The sequence below is a fragment of the Ovis aries genome, chromosome 23 (genome assembly GCF_016772045.2).
Source record: "Ovis aries strain OAR_USU_Benz2616 breed Rambouillet chromosome 23, ARS-UI_Ramb_v3.0, whole genome shotgun sequence".
In the NCBI taxonomy this organism is placed as follows: Eukaryota; Metazoa; Chordata; class Mammalia; order Artiodactyla; family Bovidae; genus Ovis; species Ovis aries.
Window position 1 is genome coordinate 21,123,688 of NC_056076.1, and position 21,000 is coordinate 21,144,687.

General features: G+C 45.6%; 1 protein-coding gene across 9 annotated transcripts in view; it reads right to left on the reverse strand.

Annotated features, from left to right (window-relative positions):
- Positions 1-21,000, reverse strand: part of FHOD3 (formin homology 2 domain containing 3) — a 528,593-nt gene that overhangs the window by 438,336 nt on the left and 69,257 nt on the right. For all 9 annotated transcript variants that reach the window (XM_042239380.2, XM_027960707.3, XM_042239379.2 and 6 more), the window contains exon 3: positions 10,168-10,232. In XM_042239380.2, coding sequence (XP_042095314.1) covers positions 10,168-10,232 — 65 coding nt within the window. The remainder of the gene's footprint in view (positions 1-10,167; positions 10,233-21,000) is intronic.

The following is a 21,000-nucleotide window of genomic DNA, read 5'->3' on the forward strand; positions in this document are numbered from 1 at the left end:
ATGCCTCAGACAGTAAAGAATCCCCCTGCAATGCAGGAGACCCAGGTTCAGTCAAGTTGGAACCCTGATCTCCAGGGTTGGGAAGATCCCCTAGAGAAGGGAATAGCTATCCACTCCACTATTCCTGCCTGGAGAACTCCACGGACAGAAGCTCCTGGCAGGCTATAGTCTATGGCATTGCAAAGAGTTGGACATGACTAAGTAATGGCACTCCACTCCCGTACTCTTGCCTGGAGGGTCCCATGGACGGAGGAGCCTGGTGGGCTGCAGTCCATGGGGTCGCTAGGAGTCAGACATGACTGAGCAACTTCCCTTTCACTTTTCACTTTCATGCACTGGAGAAGGAAATGGCACCCCACTCCAGTGTTCTTGCCTGGAGAATCCCAGGGACGGGGGAGCCTGGTGGGCGGCCGTCTATGGGGTCGCACAGAGTCAGACACGACTGAAGCGGCTTAGCAGCAGCAGCAGCAGCAGCAGCAGCTAACACACACAATCACATGGTTGGCTCCTGTAGCAACCAGCCCCCATCCCTAGGTGGAGTACGAAAGTCACCATGTCAATATAACAAAAAATATCTCTGTTGCTCTTACCATTTAGGAAATTCCAAGGGTTTTAGGAGTTCTGTGCCAGAAACAGGATGAAGACCAAATACACATTCTTAATAGAAACCACAATATCACAAGAGGCTTTATTTACTCAACAAATAAGGTGAGGTCTGCTTTGTTTTGTAGGCTGGATATAAAACAGTCCACCTTCAAGGAGCTAGCTTCAACAGCTAGCGGCTACCTGGCACGGAACCCCTACATCATAGATCTCCTCAGATATGAACCAAATCTCCAAGCCAGGAGCAGGAGGACTCCCCAGCTTCCTGCCTAGAACCCTGCTGTTCTTTCTGGATAGCTCCTAAAGCCAGAGGCAATTGTTCCCAGGGACTTCCTAACTCGAAGCCCAAAATGAGGGGCCACATGTTCAGTGGTCAGGATGGAGCCAGGAAGGGACCCAGAAGCTCCAGTTCCACCTAAAGGAGTTGGCAGCTCAACCCAGAAGAAAGGATCGTAACTGCATTACTAAACATGGACAGCTCTTGAAGGGTGAAAGCCATTTATCTCGGCTGCTTCCTTTCCCCTAAGGCAATCTGTGAACCACACTTGGGGGAACCCAGCTGGAAGACCATCTTCTGAAGCCTGGCAAAACTTCGTTTGGGAAAAATGTTATATTAGATGTTTCAGCAGCACTTCTCAGACTTTTTAAACCAGAAGGGTTGCATCAGTCTGCAGCCACATGTGAAGACGAGCTAAAGACTATATTGTTATTGTTGTTGTTGTTGTTTAGTTGCTCAGTTGTGTCTGACTCTTTGTGACCCAGTGGACTGTAACCTGCCAGGCTCCTCTGGCCCTGGGATTCTCCAGACAAGAATAGTGGAGTGGGTTGCCATTTCCTTCTCCAGGGGATCTTCCCGACCCAGGGGATAGAACATGGGTCTCCTACATTGGCAGGTGGATTCTTTACCACTGAGCCACCAGGGAAGCCTGGAGGTTACATAAAATAGCCTAAAAAAAGAAGTATCAGGCCAGGGCAAAGACCCCCGGTCAGGGAATAGCCCATCCCAGGCATGTGGTCTTGAGAAAATGTCCACTTTCCTCAGCCCGTCCCAAGACTCAGGAGGGATAGAAAGGGTCTGTGAAACATGAGTGAGAAGAGAAATACTGCAAAAGTGTCATTCAATGAACATGGTTCACATGGCCTTTTTTAAATGGCCGAGGTAAATAAGTTCCAAAGAACTGATGAAAACTGTGGTGCTGGAGAAGACTCCTGACAATCCCATGGACAGCAAGGAGATCAAACCAGTCAATCTAAAGGGAAATACAACCCTGAATACTCAATGGAAGGAATGATGCTAAAGCTGAAGCTCCAGTATTTTGGTCATCTGATCCAAACAGCCAACTCACTAGAAAAGTCCCTGATGCCAGGAAAGATTGAGGGCAGAAGGAGAAGAGGGCATCAGAGGATGAGATGGCTGGATGGCATCGCCGATGCAATGGACATGAACTTGGGCAAACTTCAGGAGATGATGACAGGAAGAGGCCTGGTGTGCTGCAGTCCACGGGGTCACAGAGAGTCGGACATGACTGGGCGACTCAACAACAAACAAGCTCCAATTTAGTAGAGTTCTTCTCAAACTAATCTTCTTTGTAACATTTTACAACTTTTGAAATACTTGTAGCTACATTATCTAACTTTAAGATCGTTATTAAGATCACCACTGAATCCGAAGTGGAGCCTTTTTTGAAGACTAGGAAGTGCCTGAAGTGTTGAATGCACACCTAGCATCACACCTCCGACCACAAAGACTGCCCCGGATTCTTGCAAAGTGGACTCCCTTCCTGCCCACACCATCACAGTCCAGTTACTAGGATACAGACAAAGCGAGTCACCTCTGGGTGTAATTAACAACAGAAGCTGTTCTTCTTTTCAGTGATGATAACAAGATTTTAATTATATGAGCTTTTTCATTTTCTCCTCTGCTCAATTCAATTCAGTCGCTCAGTCATGTCCGACTCTTTGCAACTCAGGATTCCCTGTCCATCACCAACTCCTGGTGCTTGCTCAAACTCATGTCCATCGAATCAGTGATGTCGTCCAACCATCTCATCCTCTGTTATATCCTTCTCCTCCTGCCTTTAATCTTTCCCAGCACCAGGGTCTTTTCCAGTGAATCAGTTCTTTGCATCAGGTGGCCAAAGTATTGGAGTTTCAGCTTCAGCATCAGTCCTTCCAATGAATATTCAGGACTCATTTCTTTTAGGATGGACTGCTTGGATCTCCTTTCACTCCAAGGGGCTCTCAAAGAGTCTTTTCCAGCACCACAGTTCAAAAGCATCAATTCTTTGGCACTCAGCTTTCTTTATGATCCAACTCTTACATCCACACATGACTACTGGAAAAAACCATAGCTTGTACTAGACAGACCTTTGCCAGCAAAATAACATCTTTGCTTTTTAATATGCTATCTAGGTTTGTCATAGCTTTTTTTCCCCAAGGAACAAACTATTCTGTCGCTATTACTCTACTATATAAACTTGAGACCAACAGCACTTATAACAGTTCCCCCAACGTCTTTTTTTCCCTTCAAATTAAAGCTTAAATATTTTCAGGTTTAAAATATTTTAAATATTTTAAAGGCTACATATTTTGCTGAACTACTAATGTTTTGCAAGTGCTTCCTTTTACAAGTTAAAATACCTCCCATTTGGTATTTCTAACACAACAGAAATCAGTAAAATGCCCAAAGAATCACCTTCCCTAGAAATCTGTTGTCTTCAAGTCTCTCAGCAAGACCTGAAAAGTACACAAGTGTTCACCCAATCCTTAGCAGGACCTTTGCAAGCCATCCATCCTTTTCAGCTCCTAAGTCCTCTGGATATCAATGTCTCTAGAAACTGGAGACAAAGTGCTTGTTTTCTGACATACAGTCTTACTGATCCATGATAAAAATGAGGTTGTCTCTTCATGGGGACAGACACTGGTGCAGAGAGCCAGGAACTAGAATTTGCATTACACTCCACCATCAGGTCAGACCTGGGAACGGAAAGCATTTATAGAAAGACCAGTCTTGAAGAAATCAAAAGCACAGCGATTTCCTTACCAGGAGTTGTTTCCTGGATAGAAGTAAGGTTCTACTGGACAGCAACTTTGGAGTCTAACTGCCAGCATGTGGTTTGAACTTGTCTTGTAACATCTGCTACAGGTGTCTCCACCAATACGACCACATTCTTCAGTGTCAATTTGTCACCACTGGCTAGAATTTCAATGTACTGTGCTTAGTACAACTGCAAGGAGATCCAACCAGTCCATTCTGAAGGAGGTCAGCCCTGGGATTTCTTTGGAAGGAATGATGCTAAAGCTGAAACTCCAGTACTTTGGCCTCCTCATGCGAAGAGTTGACTCACTGGAAAAGACTCTGATGCTGGGAGGGATTGGGGGCAGGAGGAGAAGACGACGACAGAGGATGAGATGGCCGGATGGCATCACTGACTCTATAGACGTGAGTCTGGGTGAACTCCGGGATTTGGTGATGGACAGGGAGGCCTGGCGTGCTGCGATTCACGGGGTCGCAGAGTTGGACACGACTGAGCGACTGAACTGAACTGTGCTTAGTCACTCAGTCGTGTCCAACTCTTTTGTGACCCCATGGTCTGCAGCCTGCCAGGCTCCTCTGTCCACGGGGATTCTCTAGGCAAGAATACTGGAGTGGGTTGCCATGCCCTCCTCCAGGGGATCTTTCCAACCCAGGGACTGAACCCAGGACTCCCACATTGCAGGCGGATTCTTTTTTCTGAATCACCAGGGAAGAATTTCACTAGAACAATGCAAACAAACACAAGGTAATGGTTACAAGGCAATATTCAAATTCCATCATCCAACATCCCGAGATCCTTAGAGAGGAGAGGTAACACAGTCCTACAGAGGCAATGAATTAATCATTTAAAAAAGGAAAAGTCTTGGGGGGGGGGCAGTAGAGAGCACAAAGATGAAACAGCTGCCGTAAGAGACCCTGATACATCTGCTTTTCTTGCCTGGGCTTCAATTCACATTTGCCCACAACCATATTTCCTCTCTGGATGCCTCCTAATTTCCATCGCTGACCTGAGTTTCCAGCTGCATCTGGAAGGTTCTTGTGTTCTCTCATAGGTTTGTGTCTCCTTTTCTTTATTCACCGCCACATATATGTTTACTCATGTGTCTGAAGGTGGTAGAGCAATTCTTTAATCTCTTGTTGTTATTTTAATTTTGAGCAACAAATCCTTGCTGATCCTCTAAGTCTATAGTATTTATGACAGATATGTTGTTTGACAAGCTGGAGGTATGTTTCACCTCCTTCCCATATCCCTTCTTCCTTTTTATTTTTTGGCGGGTTGGTGGCGGGGGGGGCATATCTGTCACTCACTATGTGACCATAAGGCATCTTAGAGGAGGCAGCCCCCAGAGAGAGTGAAGAGAGTAAACAAGTCGATATCCCTCAGCCCAGACCCAATGGCCTTCTAGACACATGGACATTTCGTGAGGTCTGTCATCTGGGAGCTGAGACAGATTAACAGGGAACAGATGATAAGAAGTGTTTAATCTGATTAACCCAAAGAGCTTGTCTTTACCTAGAGGGCAGAACTCTGGGCAAAATGGGCCACAGACTTACTGTAAAAGGGAGGAAGAGTCTAAAACAAAAAACGAAACAGTCGCTGGAAAAAAACAAAAAACACAAACAGTTGCTGGAAGCCTCCTTCTGCAAAGGGAGCGTCAGGATTTCAAGCCAAGCCCTCTTGCTTGCACTAACAGGCATAAGAAGAAAGAACCTGAGCAAGGGAGGTGTTGGTGGTGGCCGCGCTCACGGGTCACAGCTCCAGCCCCACTCTCTGCACAGGAAGCCCAGGGCCCTCTACACTGTAGCCAGAGGGGGTTCAGACACTGGACCAGGTCTACACCTCACCAAGAGCCCCACACCACACACTCGCACACCACCTCCATCACCACCAGTGAAAGCCGGCATTGAGACAGTATCCCTCCCAAGAAGACTGCACTCAGCCTCAGGATCCTTCTCAATACTGTGCCCCAGGGAGCCACCGACTCTCCATCCGTTGGCATGTGAGCCAAATCGCTGCAGTCACTTTTGCTCTAGAAGGTTCTTCTTGAAGAAACGCTCCACTGTCATTGAGCTCTCTGCTGTAACAGAGTAACACAAAGCACACAGCTGCACAGAACAGCTCGTGAGAGGAAAACAGTCTACAAACATTTCGGTGCTTTGTTCTGCTGATGTTTCAGTTGCTGAAAAATTACTCTTCTGCATCAGTGGATGAAACAGCCTTTCCTTACGTTGTTTTCGTATCCTGTGGGCTTCCTCGGTGGCTCAGTGGTAAAGAATTCACCTGCCAATGCAGGAGACACAGGCTTGAGCCCTGGTCTGGGAAGATCCTACAGGCAGGGGAGCAGCTAAGCCTGTGCTCCACAACTACTGAGCCTGTGCTCCAGAGCCCTTGCTCTGCAACAAGAGAAGCCACCGCACACCACAACTAGAGAAAAAGCCCATGCAACACTGAATACCCAGTACAGCCAAAATAAGCAAATAAATAAATCAGCTTTATCCTTGTGATTTGACCTTTAATGAGAGATGAAACTAAGCTCGTGGAGAGCTTAATCACTTCTGCCACCTTGCCAGCTTCTGCCGACCTCACCTCTCTCTTATGGGCAGCCTTTGTCATCTCAGAGGTTTGGGGAAACACGCTCTACAAGGTCTAAAGACCCTTCACATGGGTTGTTCCTCCCGACTGCAAGTGTAAATGGCACTTTGGAATCTTCAGCCAATTTTTTTATCCTTTTAACTCCAGCTGGATACTTGAAAGCGTCAGCCTTATGGGTCCCAGAGAATCAATCAACAGGGTTTACTTGCTTGATGAGAAGACAGGGTTTGCTTCAGAAAACTGAAGCACAGAGGTCTGAAATCAAACACAATGCCTCGAAAGACAGCCCACAGAAGACTTGCAGATATTAACTTCAGGAACCTAATGACTTCAAACCTTACTTCTTTTTAACTCTCAATCCCTTCCTTCCCCCACAGTTCTTCCACTCCTTTCTCTGCATGATGAGATTTAGTCATCAGGGCTGGTTGGCCCTCTGAACATTTTTCCGGCTTCTGGCAATAGGATCACTTGCTGGGACCAGAAAAGTTGTTTTCTCTAGCTAACCTCATTAAATGCAGACTTCACATGCCTCGCATAGATTTTTTTTTTTTAACTTTGTTAAGTTCATCTCCACAATTTGACCACTATCTTTTTGAGGGACTGAAACTAGAAGACGGCAAAGGCATACGGTGTTTGCTACTCTATGTTACATCAAGCGGTCATACTAAAAATGTGCAAAGTAATACAGTGGAGAGGAGTCCAGAGGTACAAAGAGCATGGGGCCTCTCTACGTACCAAAAACTCATTCCAGCTTCCTGCTGTGCTATCAGCAAAGACCCCTGTCTCAGCTGCTAGCTGGGACCATCACAGCAGCGCCCTGTGGCTTTCATTTCTCATGAGGTTTGCTCGGTTGCTAATCGTGAAGGCTCCACTCCACTCTCATCCCAACGGGTACAGAGTTCCAACATTAACACAGAATTCCAAAGGCATGTTACCTCCAATTCATCAACAAGCAGTCCTGGATTCTAAACATTCCCATACTTAGTAAAAACAGAGGTGAAGGAGAAAAGAATTAGGGTGAAGAAAACAGGACTTTGGAGAAATTCACTTGCCAGCATTTTAAGCCCATTGGCCTACGGGGATCCTGGATCCTTCCAGTCCAATCGTGCAGTGGGAAGGAAAGCTTTGGGGGAGCTGCAGATGGTGCTAGACTGACAGCAGCCACTATCCCATGCCTGTAATCATCAACCAGTTCTTAGATGGGGAAGAGGGGAAGTGATCTTGAAAAAGAACAGGGATTCAACTAACTGATGTGAAAAGGGTTTCTTCCCCTCTGTCATGTTTCCCTTTGCCATTTCAACTTAAGATTGTTCCAGGTTTGGTTGTCTTTCTTTAATCCCAAAGAAATCTCACCTAATATTTCCATTTGGAAAGGGGAAAACTATGTCACAGTGGCAGGTGGTACACCACACACAGGATGCGTTCATTCCTTTGTATAGACATAAACCAAAGGATAATACTTAGTATTGCGCTATTAAATCTATTTCAGATCTGGTCAATAACAGGAAACGGAAGGACAAAGAGGGTTTTTTAACACAAAGAAGAAACTTTGCCTTCTTGGGTATTGACGGTAATTCACATGGTCAAATCTTCTCATTTAATATACTCAGGCCTGAGGTAATTAATGGTGAAAAGCCATTAAAGCAGAAAGTCTTTTAAAAATGACACATACGAACCTTAAGACTCTTAACTTGCAGCCATGGTGACTGACTGTCAATTTCTCTGGGATGAGACACAGCTGGTTGCAGGCACACTGCTCAGGAGATGCACCTGCCCATCATTTAGGGCCATGACCTTTCTTTGAGTAAAGGTCTAGTGGGACTCCCCATGGACTTTCTTTCATGAGCCACTCACATAATACAGTCTCTGATGCCCAATCTCAGTGTCTTTGAAGTAGAGCAAGTACTGAAGATACTTACAAAGACCAGAATCCTTCTGGATTTTTATAACACTACACCTGTTATGGTTATCACAACCCACTCACATTGACAAGAAATGCTTTTATAGTAAGGAATTTTGAATAGTTTTCAACGTACTCAAAGCAGTGACTTCGTATACTCATACTTAATCAGTTTATAAAGTGTTCACGTCCCATTTAATTATATAATTCTAATAGCAAGTACAACTGGCATAAGCAGGTTTGGGAACAAACACACTGATCCTGTCAGCACCCAGTTCTACCCTTTGAGCAGGAAGACCTGGGTGTCTGGGGAGACAGCAGGCCTGGCTGGACTGGCTGCTGGGGTTCAGTTGCCACGGGGATGAGATGTGTGTTTACATGTATCACCCAGGACTATGGAACAATACATCAGTTAATGCAGTGAGTCAGTAACATGAAAGCCAGCTAGCTAGAAAAATCCTGTATTTAAAACATTTTAAGAGTATACTGCAAATAAGTGAATTTTCTTAAAACAAGTTAGCCCATTAGGACTTTGATCTAGCCTGTTTTAATGTAAATCTCTTTTCGGGTGCCTTACTCTTCCTGGGAAATACATTCATATTCATGTCCCAAATTTGACTGGATATCTGCTATATTTCAGCCAGTATTCAGTATTTGTTGTATTCAGCACACTGTATGCATCTGGCTTTGTTCTAGATTCAGGACAAAGGTCAGAAGGGAGTTTATCCAAAGTCATAGATCACAAGACTTTTCTACAGGTAGACATGATTTACACACAGAAAATAACTGGAAAAACTATAAAGCAGGTAATCAAGGAAGTAAATGATTAAATACAATCAAGTGCCCGCGCATATTTTAAGGCCACTCAGTGCTACCTGCAGTTGAAAAGCAGGGTCAGTGCTGAAGATCCCACAGATTTCTCTCACTTCGTTTTCAACAAGATCACGAACCCTCCCAACACACTGACCCTCCAGCTCCTGAGGTTTCTGTGTCAGCTGCACAATTACTCATCAACCACAGGGTCAGACAAAGGTTGTTCCTCAAGACACTCACAGCCTCACCCACTTAACCCCAAATGAAACAGAATTACCCAGATTCCCCTCCACGCCAGCTGCTCCCTCACCCCATCCCTGGGTCTCCAACAGGAAAGCAGGGAGGAGGAGGAGGGACTGGAAACGGTTCCTTCCACTGCCCCCATGCACGCCACACTCCAGGTATAGACTGGGCCTCGAAGAATGACGGATGCTCTCCTAATTAGAGGCCTGAATTAAGACCATGACACATTAAATAAATGCAAACTGACTCAGATGTGGAAAACTTCTATGCATAAGGCGAAATTTAGGTCCTCTCTTTTTCTTTTTAGGCTACGTACTTGCCTCAACTTGGCCCAGTGCCAGGAGGAAACCTCCCCATGGAGTCTGTCTGCTTAACATAAATTACCGCTCTCATTGCCATTCAGCCCACGTGTACAGTGGAGAAACCAGCGGGTCCGGGAAAATCAATAGCTACAGGAATAGGCGCTGGTGAGGTTTCTTATGTGACCACAGGCAGGCCACCTGAACCACAAATAATCTGCTCAACATCAACTGCTATGCATCCACATGTGGCCCATCCTATACTGACCTGAGATTTCCATTTCAATCGCCTGAGGCCACAAGCCAGGGGATTGCAGAGAGTCACCAGGAGGCACAGGAAGGTCACTTCAGCTGGTTGGAGGTTCACCCTGGCACAGCCCCACGAAGAACCTCATCTCTCCCCACACTGACAGAAAGAATCTCATCAACAATCCATCTTACCTCCAGCTCTACTCACCAGCCAAACAGCAAAGAAAGCCAGAATGAAAGAGGTAGCTTTCAAAAACAACTGTCAGTAACTGCTTCCCTAAAAACTCTAACCATCTGTGCTAGGGGCTAACCCAAGCATAGAGAGCTTAAGAGTGAATACTGCATTTTATTCCCAGAAGTGGCATCAGTTATCACAAGTGTAATCGCCGAGGCCAGATGGCAAGCACCCCCTTCTACAGATGTCACTCACCAATGCAGGCATGGACCCTCACAGACAGCTGTGTCCTTAGGATGATGCTGTGCTTCTTGCCCCGCCTAATGGAGACAGGAGACAGAACATTTATTGGCATCAGAGGGGTTGGCAAGGTGACCCTACCTGCTGTCAATCAACCTGATGGTTCAGACATGCCTACCTGGAGGGGCCCCAGATAAGCAGAAACCCACAGTGAATAACTATCTATCCTGAAATACTGTGATGTCACAGGACTTTACGGAAAACAAAACAATGAAGTTTGACTCTGTTAGACTGGCACAGGCATTTCATTGCCAAACCTGGTCTGCTCCACAGAGTCACGTGTACTCATGCCTGACCATGTTGGGAAGTTTTTAAAATCTGTGCCCATCAAGTGAAATCCCTGGAATGTAACAGCACAAATCTGCTTGATCATTCCCATGGCTACTTTTACATGTTTTCGGATATAGGGGAAGGACACACTTAGTGGGGCAATCAGAAAGAACTGATTGGCTGTGTGACAATTCAAGACACATTTTTTTTCTCTACTGTTCCAACAGGAAGACAGGGTCCAGTAAAGACAGTGTGTAAGCTATCTGTCATTAGGATGTCAATTTACACCGCACCTTGCCACACCTTTGCTTCCTTTTCACTTCATTTCTTACAGAGGAAGATATAGGATGCCCCCACCCCCTGTTCTCCTTCCACAAAGGCTCAGCCCACTCTTATAGAGGAAAACTAAAGCCCAGAGCACATAAGAGAAGATATATGGGGAGCATATGAGTTCTGTCTTCCTGGTGTAGAAAAGGCTTTGAGCTTTGGGAAAAAAGAGGGAAGCCAGGTTAAACAGAGCCAGGAACCATCCCAGGAGCGGGTAATCAGTTCGGTGTCTCAGTAGCTGAGTTCCCTCCCCATCATTCTGCAGGCCACGCTCAGCCCTCCCCCTCAGGGCTCCGTGTATAACAGAGTCTCACAGCGCTTTCCTGCTTCCTGGTTTTGTGGTTGTGCTGGAAGACAAGGGCACATAAATCTCACCAGAGCACATGATACTATATATATGAAGTCACAGGAATTACAGTACCAGATCATATGTTTTACTCTTGAGACCAGATAAGAGGGGAAAGCATGGTTTCAAAAAAAAAATTTTTTTTTATTCTTTTAAAGGAGAAAAGAAAATCACTCATATGGTCCTACAAAAACATGGAGCAGCCTCTATCCGGCAGCTCCTCGTAGGCACAGAGTCCTCACTCACAGTCCCTTCAAATGCCCACAAGTCCTTCCTTTTAGCTTTTGCTATGTGCAAGTTACCAGTCTTGAGTTTACAAATACACAACACTCGACCTATCTTCAAAGACAAGTTTGAGATTCCTATAAACACAGACTTCTTCGAAACTTACCTTCTTCATGCACAAAAAATCTTTTTCTCTCTTGACAGTCCTTTACAAGTGAGCTTTCCCACTTTGTAATTTTCTTGTTTCTAGTTATAGCCTTTTCTTTTCCACCTGGAGAACTTCCTGTAGCATTTGTTTTTATGATTTATTTTTAATTGGAGGAAAATTATTTCACAGTATTGTGTTGGTTTCTGCTATACATCAACATGAATCAGCCACAAGTATACATATGCCCAGGCTTCCCAGGTGGCTCAGTGGTAAAGAACCTGCCTGCAACGCAGGAGCCACAGGAGATGTGGGTTCGATCCTTGGGTCAGGAAGAGGACAGAAGAACCTGGCAAGCTATGGTCCATAGCGTTACAAAGAGTCAGACACAACTGAAGTGACTTAGCACGCACAGATGCATACTTATGTCCCCACTCTCTTGAACCTCCTCCCACCTCCCACCCCATTCCACTGCTCCAGGTTATCACAAAGCATCAGATTCGAGCTCCATGCCTGGTACACCAAATTCCCATTGGCTATCTATTTTATATATGATAATGTATATGTTTCAATGCTACTATCTCAATTTGCATTTGTTTTAAAGCTGGTTTGGTGGTGTTGAGTTCTTTGAGCTTTTGCTTGTCAGTAAAGCTTTTGGTTTCTCCATCAAATCTGAAGAGAGCCTTACTAGGTAGAGTATTCTTGCTTAGGTTTTTCCCTCTCATCGTGCCGCTCCCTTCTTGCTTGCAGAGTTTCTGCTGAAAAGTCAGCTGATAACCTTATGGGGATTGCCATGGATGTTACTTGTTGCTTTTAATAGTTTTCCTTGCCTTTAACTGTTGTCCACTTGATTACTCTGTGTCTCAGCATCTTCCTCCTTGGGTTTATCCTGCCTGGGACTCTCTGTGCTTTCTGGACTTGGGTGACTGTTTCCCTTCTCATGTCAGGAAGTTTTCAGCTATTATCTCTTCAACTATTTTCTCAGGTCCTTTCTCTTCTCCTTCTGAGACCCCTATACTGTGAATGTTGGTGCATCTGATGTTGTCCCAGAGGTCTCTGAGACTGTCCTCATTTCTTTTTATTCATTATTCTGTTCTCCAGCAGTGATTTCCACCATTCTATCTTCCAGCTCACTGATTCATTCTTCTGCTTCACTTATTCTGCTTTTTATTCCTTCTAGAAAGGCAGTGGCACCCCACTCCAGTACTCTTGCCTGGAAAATCCCATGGACGGAGGAGCCTGGTGGGCTGCAGTCCATGGGGTCGCTAAGAGTCGGACACAACTGAGTGATGTCACTTTCACTTATCACTTTCATGCATTGGAGAAGGAAATGGCAACCCACTCCAGTACTCTTGCCTGGAGAATCCCAGGGACGGGGGAGCCTGGTGGACTGCCGTCTGTGGGGTCGCACAGAGTCAGACATGACTGGGGTGACTTAGCAGCAGCAGCAGCAGCGTATTTTTTACTAAAATTATTGTATTCTTCAACTCTACTTGGTTGTCCTTTATATTTTCTAACTCTTTGTTAAAAACTTGTAACTTCTAGCTCTGTGTGTCCATTGGTTCCCTGAGTTCTTGGATCACTTTTACAACAATTACACTGAACTCTTTTCTCTTGTACACTGCCTATTTCCATTTCATTTAATTGTTCTTCTGGGGGTTTATCCTGACCCTTCATCTGGAACATATTCCTTTCCCATCTCATGTAAATTTCTCTAGGCATTCCTAGTGATGACACTCCTTCCATGCCTATGGTCATACTAGGAAGAAAGATCCCATTAAGTGCATTGAACTGAGTTGCTGAACAGCCTTTTGCGTGAACTACCAGGAAAGGTGGGGTGGGAACAGCAGTCATCAGGCATGCAGTCTCCCCAAGGCTGAGATGGGGCAGAGCTGAGAGCAGCAACCAGTGAACCCCTGAAAAAGGCCAGACCCTAACTACTGGAAACAGCAAACCCAAAGTTCTCTAACCTGGAAGATTTTTTGTAACTCATGTTACCAGCACTTATAAGTCAAAAATAAATAAACGATAGACAAAATACACACTTGAGAAGCCCAGAGAGGAGGAAGCACAGGATGGCAGGAGAAAATAGTTCAGAATTCCTCGGGAGTTCTGGAGAAGCTCAGAAGGGCCCATTGAGAGCCCCTACTTTTATCTTCAGACAACTGCAAAGCTTCATTTGGAGGAGGTGTTTTAGTTTCCCCACAGAATTCTCCAGACCCATGGTCACAAGGGACCCAGGCACCTGTATGAGAACTAGAACAGTCTTTCTGAGGAAGCCACTAGCCCACCATTCTGGACGTGCCATCTTTTCTGTGCTCGTACGTTGAGAAAACAGGCAATTAGATTGGTAAAGTTAAACCCGAAGGGAATTTCAGAGAGCATAGAACAAAAAAGGCCTATATATTTTTAAGTTGTCTTTATTTCTTATAAATCCTCTGTCTCGATATTGCCACCTCCTTGCCTGTCTGTCCCTTTGCACAGAATCCAATGATGGAAGAAATCTGAGTGGAATTTGAGACTAAATTCCAAGGGGCTATGGAAACCCCTCAACGGGGGATGAGGGCCAGATCCCAGGAGTCCATGGCAAAGGAGAGGGGCTGCCAAGGCAGAGCCCATGGGGTGGTGAGTGCACCCAGGTCCACAACCGTTGTCCTTCATCTCCCCCCACCCCAACTTTCTCCCACCTTTGGAGTGGGTACCACTGCTGTGCCCATTGTACAGACAGAGAAGCAAAGCTTGTAGTAATAAAGTAACCTGCATAAAGTCACGTGACTGATGGAAACAGACCTGGGCTGACAGCAGAGTGCCTGATCCACCATCATTCACATCATCCTGCCATTTGCTGTACAAGTACCTCACTCGATAACCTTCTCCAGCATTTACTAAGGATAAAAAGTGTCCCAGGTTTTTTAAGGAACTGGTTTAACCTCAATACTAAAATCTAACAGAAAAGGACACAAAAAATTAAGATGGAAATATCTTTTTAAAAAAAATTGACAAACCAAAACATAAAATATGTAAATATAATAAAACAGGACCAAATAAAGTTTAATCCTAAGAATTCAAGAATTACATGATGTCCATGTTTTATTTATCTACATCAAATATCAATGTATAGACAACATCCATCAAAAGGTCTCTTAAATTTGGTAGCTTCCCTCCTCCCACCACTGTATTTTGTAATTGGGTAATGCTGATTGTTATGCATTTCTTTAACATATGCCATCTTGCTGCTATTATTGACTCTAAAAATCTTTTCGCTGATTCATTTAACTTCTTTTAGAGAAATAATCACTTCATCCATTTAAAAATAATCAGTTTATCCCCACTGTTCTAGTAAATATGTCTTCTATTTTGCAGCTGAAATTTTCAGAGGAAAATTAAATAATCATGGGTATGCTTTCCCCTCTCCCCAGTGGGATACTATGTCAGTCTGGGTTCAGCAAATAATAATCATAATAGTTGTTAACATTTTTGGAATGCTTATCATGTGCCAGATGAGGTTCCAACTACTTTATACAGATTTAGTCTTCAGAAAACTCCTATGAAGTAGGTAATATGATTGCCATTTTGAAAGTCAGGAAATTGTGGCCCAGAAGAGTTATGCAACATAGCTGAAGTCACATAAAAAGTGACAGAGCTCAAACCCAACCCAGGCAGCCTGACCCCAGAGTCTGTATGCCTACCACCTCCCTGATGCTGCCTCCCAGCTGGGCGTGCCCTCATCCTTTCCCTCACTCCACACATGTTCACTGGTGACTAGCGTGTGCTGGCCTCTGTCTCAGATCCACAAAGGACCATCTGTCTCAAGAAAGCAACATATAAATCCTGCCCATGAGCCTGCCATGCATATTCTGGACTCAAGACAGCAACCTCAACTCTTACCTGAATTTCCAGCCTGCTGGCCCACTCTAAAAATTTCAACTTGCCCGTCTCCAAAATGGTGTGAGCCAATTACTTGAAATAAATCTCTCCCGACAGACTAGCTATATTAGACTAGATGGATAGGCATATCTTACTGGTTCTATTTCTCTGGAAAACCCTAATTAATACAAACTCTGGTATCTGCCCTCATAGAGTTTCCATGTTCCAAAACTTAAACTCACTGAGAGTCTGTCAATGCCTGTTCATCATAAGTACGTTAGTGGTCTTTTTCTCCCTGATACAGGCTTATTGGATCAGTATCATAGCTGCCTCTCCTTCCAAGTTTGCCTGTTTGCAGCAGAGTGAAATGGGAGTGCATCAGTTACCAGAATCTGGTGACCAAGAGGCAAAGGCAGTTTAACTTGACCTAAAGCTCCCCAGGGAGATTCAGATTCCATTCCTATCAGCACAGCCACTGCCAGAGAAACATCACAGGCCTCAGGGAGCAGCCACACCAATCAGCCGCCCACACCCAAGGCCAGTGCCACCCAAGTGATGAGAGAACTAAAACAGACATTCAGTCGGAGGAGACTTCAGCCAAAGTACACGTGCCAGGGTCGAGATGGCACTACCGCTGAAGGAACTTCCCGCAAACTTCCTGCTTTCTCACAATACATGAGCCTCTGCAATAATGTCTATGGCCTAGGGAAGATCTGGCTTAACCAAATAAGTCTCGCAGAAACCCATGTGTTTCAGTCCTATCCCTGTCTCTCAAGGAAATATTTTTGTAAGAAAATGTATAAAGTCTTGGCAATGTAAGAACAAGTGCTTACATTATTCTCTTGCACTCAAGAGAATGGAGTTGCATGGAGCCAAAGGCTTGAAGACTTTTTTCTTGTAGTCAACAGCAGAATCAATGCTGCCAGATATTTCTCCACTGAACTAAGCTATGATTTCAGTCAAGAGTAGAAAACACACATTGGACAATGCAGCAGAAGCAGAGACAAGGGCCCCCAGCAGTTGCCCCAGGATAAGCTTCTTAGTAAACTTCTGAACCTCTGAGACTCAGCCAGTGCTCAGTTTGGAGGATGAAGAAAGATTTAATGCACTCATCAGTGAGTTAAAGAGTAGTACTAGGGAAGATTAATTTCCTCAGAAGCTCAAAGTCCAAGAGAGCTGGTTGTCACTGCATTCATCTCTGGATACATTCTGGTCTCCCCTAGGAGATAGTAGAGGTGAAAAGAATAAACTCTGAAGCCAGCTGCATGATCCTGGACAAGCTATTTAGCCTCTATGAGGCTCAGCTTCCTTGTCTGCAATATAGGGTAATATTATGCTTTGGTAACATATCTAATTTGCCAGAAAATTTGGAAAACTCAGCAGTGGCCACAGGACTGGAAAAGGTCAGTTTTCATTCCAATCCCAAAGAAAGGCAATGCCAAAGAATGCTCAAACTACCGCACAATTGCACTCATCTCACACGCTAGCAAAGTAATGCTCAAAATTCTCCAAGCCAGGCTTCAACATTACGTGAACTGTGAACTTCCAGATGATCAAGCTGGATTTAGAAAAGGTAGAGGAACCAGAGATCAAATTGCCAACATTCGTTGGCTCACTGAAAAAGTGAGAGAATTCCAGAAAAACATCTATTTCTGCTTTATTGACTATGCCAAAGCCTTTGACTATACGGATCACAATAAACTGTGGAAAATTCTGAAAGAGATGGGAATACCAGACCACTTGACCTGCCTCCTGAGAAATCTGTATGCAGGTCAGGAAGCAACAGTTAGAATTAGACATGGAACAACAGACAGGAGTACATCAAGGCTGTATACCGTCACTCTGCTTATTTAACTTATGTGCAGAGTACATCATGTGAAATACCAGGCTGGATGAAGCACAAGCTGGAATCAAGATTGCCAGGAGAAATATCAATAACCTCAGGTATGTAGATGATACCACCCTTATGGCAGAAAGTGAAGAGGAACTAAAGAGCCTCTTGATGAAAGTGAAAGAGGACAGTGAAAAAGCTGGCTTAAAACTCCACATTCAAAAAAAGAAGATCATGGCATCTGGTCCCATCACTTCATGGCAAAAAGATGGGGAAACAATGGAAACAGTGAGAGAGATTATTTTCTTGGGCTCCAAAATCACTGCAGAGGGTGACGGCAGCCATGAAATTAAAAGATGCTTGCTCCTTGGAAGAAAAGCTATGACAACCTAGACAGCATATTAAAAACCACAGACATTACTTTGCCAACAAAGGTCTGTCTAGTCAAAACTATGGTTTTTCCAGTAGTCATGTGTGGATGTGAGAGCTGGACCATAAAGACAGCTGAGCGCCAAAGATGCTTTTGAACTGCGGTGTTGGAGAAGACTGTTAAGAGTCCCTTGGACAGCAAGGAGATCCAACCAATCAATCCTAGAGGAAGTCAGTCCCAAATATTCATTGGAAGGACTGATGCTGAAGCTGAAGCTCTAATACTTTGGTCACCTGATGTGAAGAACTGACTCACTGGAAAAGACTCTGATGCTGGGAAAGACTGAAGACAGGAGGAAAAGCGGACGACAAAGGATGAGATGGTTGATGGCATCACCAACTCTATGGACATGAGTTTGAGCAAGTTCCAGGAGCTGGTGATGGACAGGGAGGCTTGGCTTGCAGTCCATGGGGTCACAAACAGTCGGACATGACTAAGTGACTGAATTGAACTGAACTGACTGAAGCCCACAGTTCATGATCATGAACCTAAGTTTTGGCCAGTGCCATGCGAGGGAAAGCTACGTGCCCAAGGAATGGACATGCACTCCCTCTGTCCATTTCCATCTTTCTGGAAGCTAGGATATGGATGAAAAGGGAAAAGGTGAAGCAACAACTTTAGACACAGAGGTGGAATTCTCATTTTGAGGATGAATGGCTCCTCTACCAGTCCCAAGACAGACTATCTATAGTTGGACTCTTACACAGGAAAGAAATTTTTACCTTTATACATAAACTGCCATAATTTGGAATCTCTTGTTTACATCACAGAAAACTGTACTATATTCAACATATGACTTCCAGGCTTAATGTGATGCCGGTGGGAGAGCGGCCATATTGTAACTACAATGAAGCATGAAAGATGAGAGCTTTATCATCAGGATGACCCAGCAGAAAGATAAAAGAAGCCTGGGTTCCTGAGAGCATCTTGTAGTCAATTGATCACCCTTAAAATGGCTTAATTACCAAAACTTTTTTAAAAACAGAGGACTTCCCAGTGGTCCAGCGGTTAAGAATCTGTGCTTCCGCTGCATGGGGCACGGGTTTGATCTCCGGCTGGGGAACTAAGATTCCACAGGCCACATGGTGCTGCTCCCCCAAAAATAAAAATAATTAAATGTTAATTTTTTTAAATAGACTTCAAATTTTAGAGAAGTTTTTGGTTTTCAACTCCCTCCAAAAGATCACCCCCAATCTCTCTGGGCCTTGATGTTTCTCACCTGAGTCCCAGGCCAATATTTCTCACCTGGCCACCCTGCAACTTGAGGGAGGCTTGACATAATCCCAGATTAACAAGTATAAACCTCTTCTCCCCCTCCCCAAATTGCCCCCCGTAACCTCCCTACTTCCCTAAGTAGTCCACCATCTGGATACCATCCACCTAGTGGCATGGGTCCATTTCTTCTCCTGTTTCCCTCCCTCAAGGAGCATCATATCTACAGGTTCCTTTATTGGCCCAGGCCCCCAGCCACCTGCCTTCCTTGACCACCAGGTTCAGACCCTTTAGGTCACTCCCTTCCCTGCTCACAGTGGGCCACACTGACCGCAGCCTCCCTGCTCTGTCACTGGAGGGGTTCTGGGAGGGCTCCCTCTTTGCAGGTCAGTTTCCTTCTGAGTCCAACCCACACCAGAAAGTCCAGCACCCACCTGGACGCCCTTATTCCTACGGTCACCATGTTTGGCCCATCGCACAATTTGGCATTCGGGGGGACTTAGAGCCAGGCCAGTTCCACTGTCTACTCGGCACAGAAGCTCACTTGTCTTGTCCGAGCACTTCTAAGTGGCTTTCTCCCAGGGTAATTGGAGGCTCTGCTCTAGCACTGATCCAGAGCAGGTGTGCAAGGGTTCTGGGCTGCCCTGCTCAGCTCAGCACTGAACCCACCCTCCCAATTCATCCACGTAACCAGAGCAGGGCTGATGGTCTGCAGTTCGAGCCTTGCACTGAGAAGACACAAGACCCTTAACTCTTCAGTGATTTGCCAAGAGAACCTCAGACAACAACATACCTATACTGCCGGCTTAAGAGGAAAAGTGGGGGGAAACCCTTCACTGCGTCCCACCCACACCTTTAAGCGGAATCTCTCTTTTGTTAAAGTTTTTTGTTTGTGGTTTGGTTTGGTTTGATGAGTTCTGCAGGTTTTTAGATTTAGGTTTAAAATGTATTTTAGTGATTTCCCTTTCTACCAGGTCCAGATGCCAGGGAAACTTCGACAGAGATGTCATAGGTTAACTTTTGTATCAGACAGTAAGGAGGGAAAATGGCTTCTTATTCCTTCCAGCTTGACATTTTGAAAAGTAAGGAACTCTTTGAGTATCCGATGAAAGACCATGAAACCCTTCTCCACCCCAAAACCCTGCATACCCAACAAACTGCAGACATCTCAGGGGTTCCTGGACCCCTGCTACACACACATGGATCCTTGGGGCTCACATGCTGCAGGCTGAGAAGCTGGGTTTCTAAGAGTCAAACAAGAGCTCTCCCCAAACTCCTCCGCATCCCCCAAGCATGGGGGCTTGCCGGATGCGGTGGGGGCCCACCTACCCCTGTGAATGGGCTTCCTCACAGCCCTTCCCACCCCTAGGTCTCACATCCTTCATTTCTGAGGATCACACTGCACTCTCCCCAACCCCACTCCACAGGGTCTCATCTCATCTGACCTTTCCACCCCTACAGTGCTGTGGGCATAGGATGAGAAAACCGAGCAAGAAGCGCTGCTCAGCGCTGACCCTCTAGCGAAGGCCTGAGGGGAGTCCAGAGAAGCACAGATGAGTGTCCAGGGTTCCTCTAGGTCAGGAGCACCCGGGGACATGCTCAACAACCATGCAGGTCCCCCCAGCGTCCCTGAAGCCCGGGGCTTCTCAGGACCACTCACAGGTCTACCGCACCCTGACCTGCGGCCCTCGCTACCTTGGCAAAATCCCACCCTCTCACCTTCAGGCTAACCTCCAACCCTGCTTCTCTGTGACAGCCCCCTGTGTGCCTTTGCTTTCAGAAGCAGGGAGGGTGGGACTAAGCAATAAGGTCCAGGGCTGGGGGACTGGGGGAGGCAGAATCTGGGCCACCTCTGCCCCACGGGCAAGGCTCCAGCCTTGGTTTTCTAAACAATGAGCTCTCCCCGTGAGAGCTCTGCATAGACCCCATCCCGTCCTAAAACCCAATGACTCCCGTATCAGTGCATGATCTCAAATTACGACTGTAACTATCCGACATCCAAGGGGCAGTGGCTGCACGGGCACAAGAGGGCCTAGAGGAGCTATCCCACATTGAAGGTCAGGAAGGGCAGCGGTGAGGAGATACCCCTCGTCCAAGGTAAGGAGCAGCAGCTGCGCTTTGCTGGAGCAGCCGTG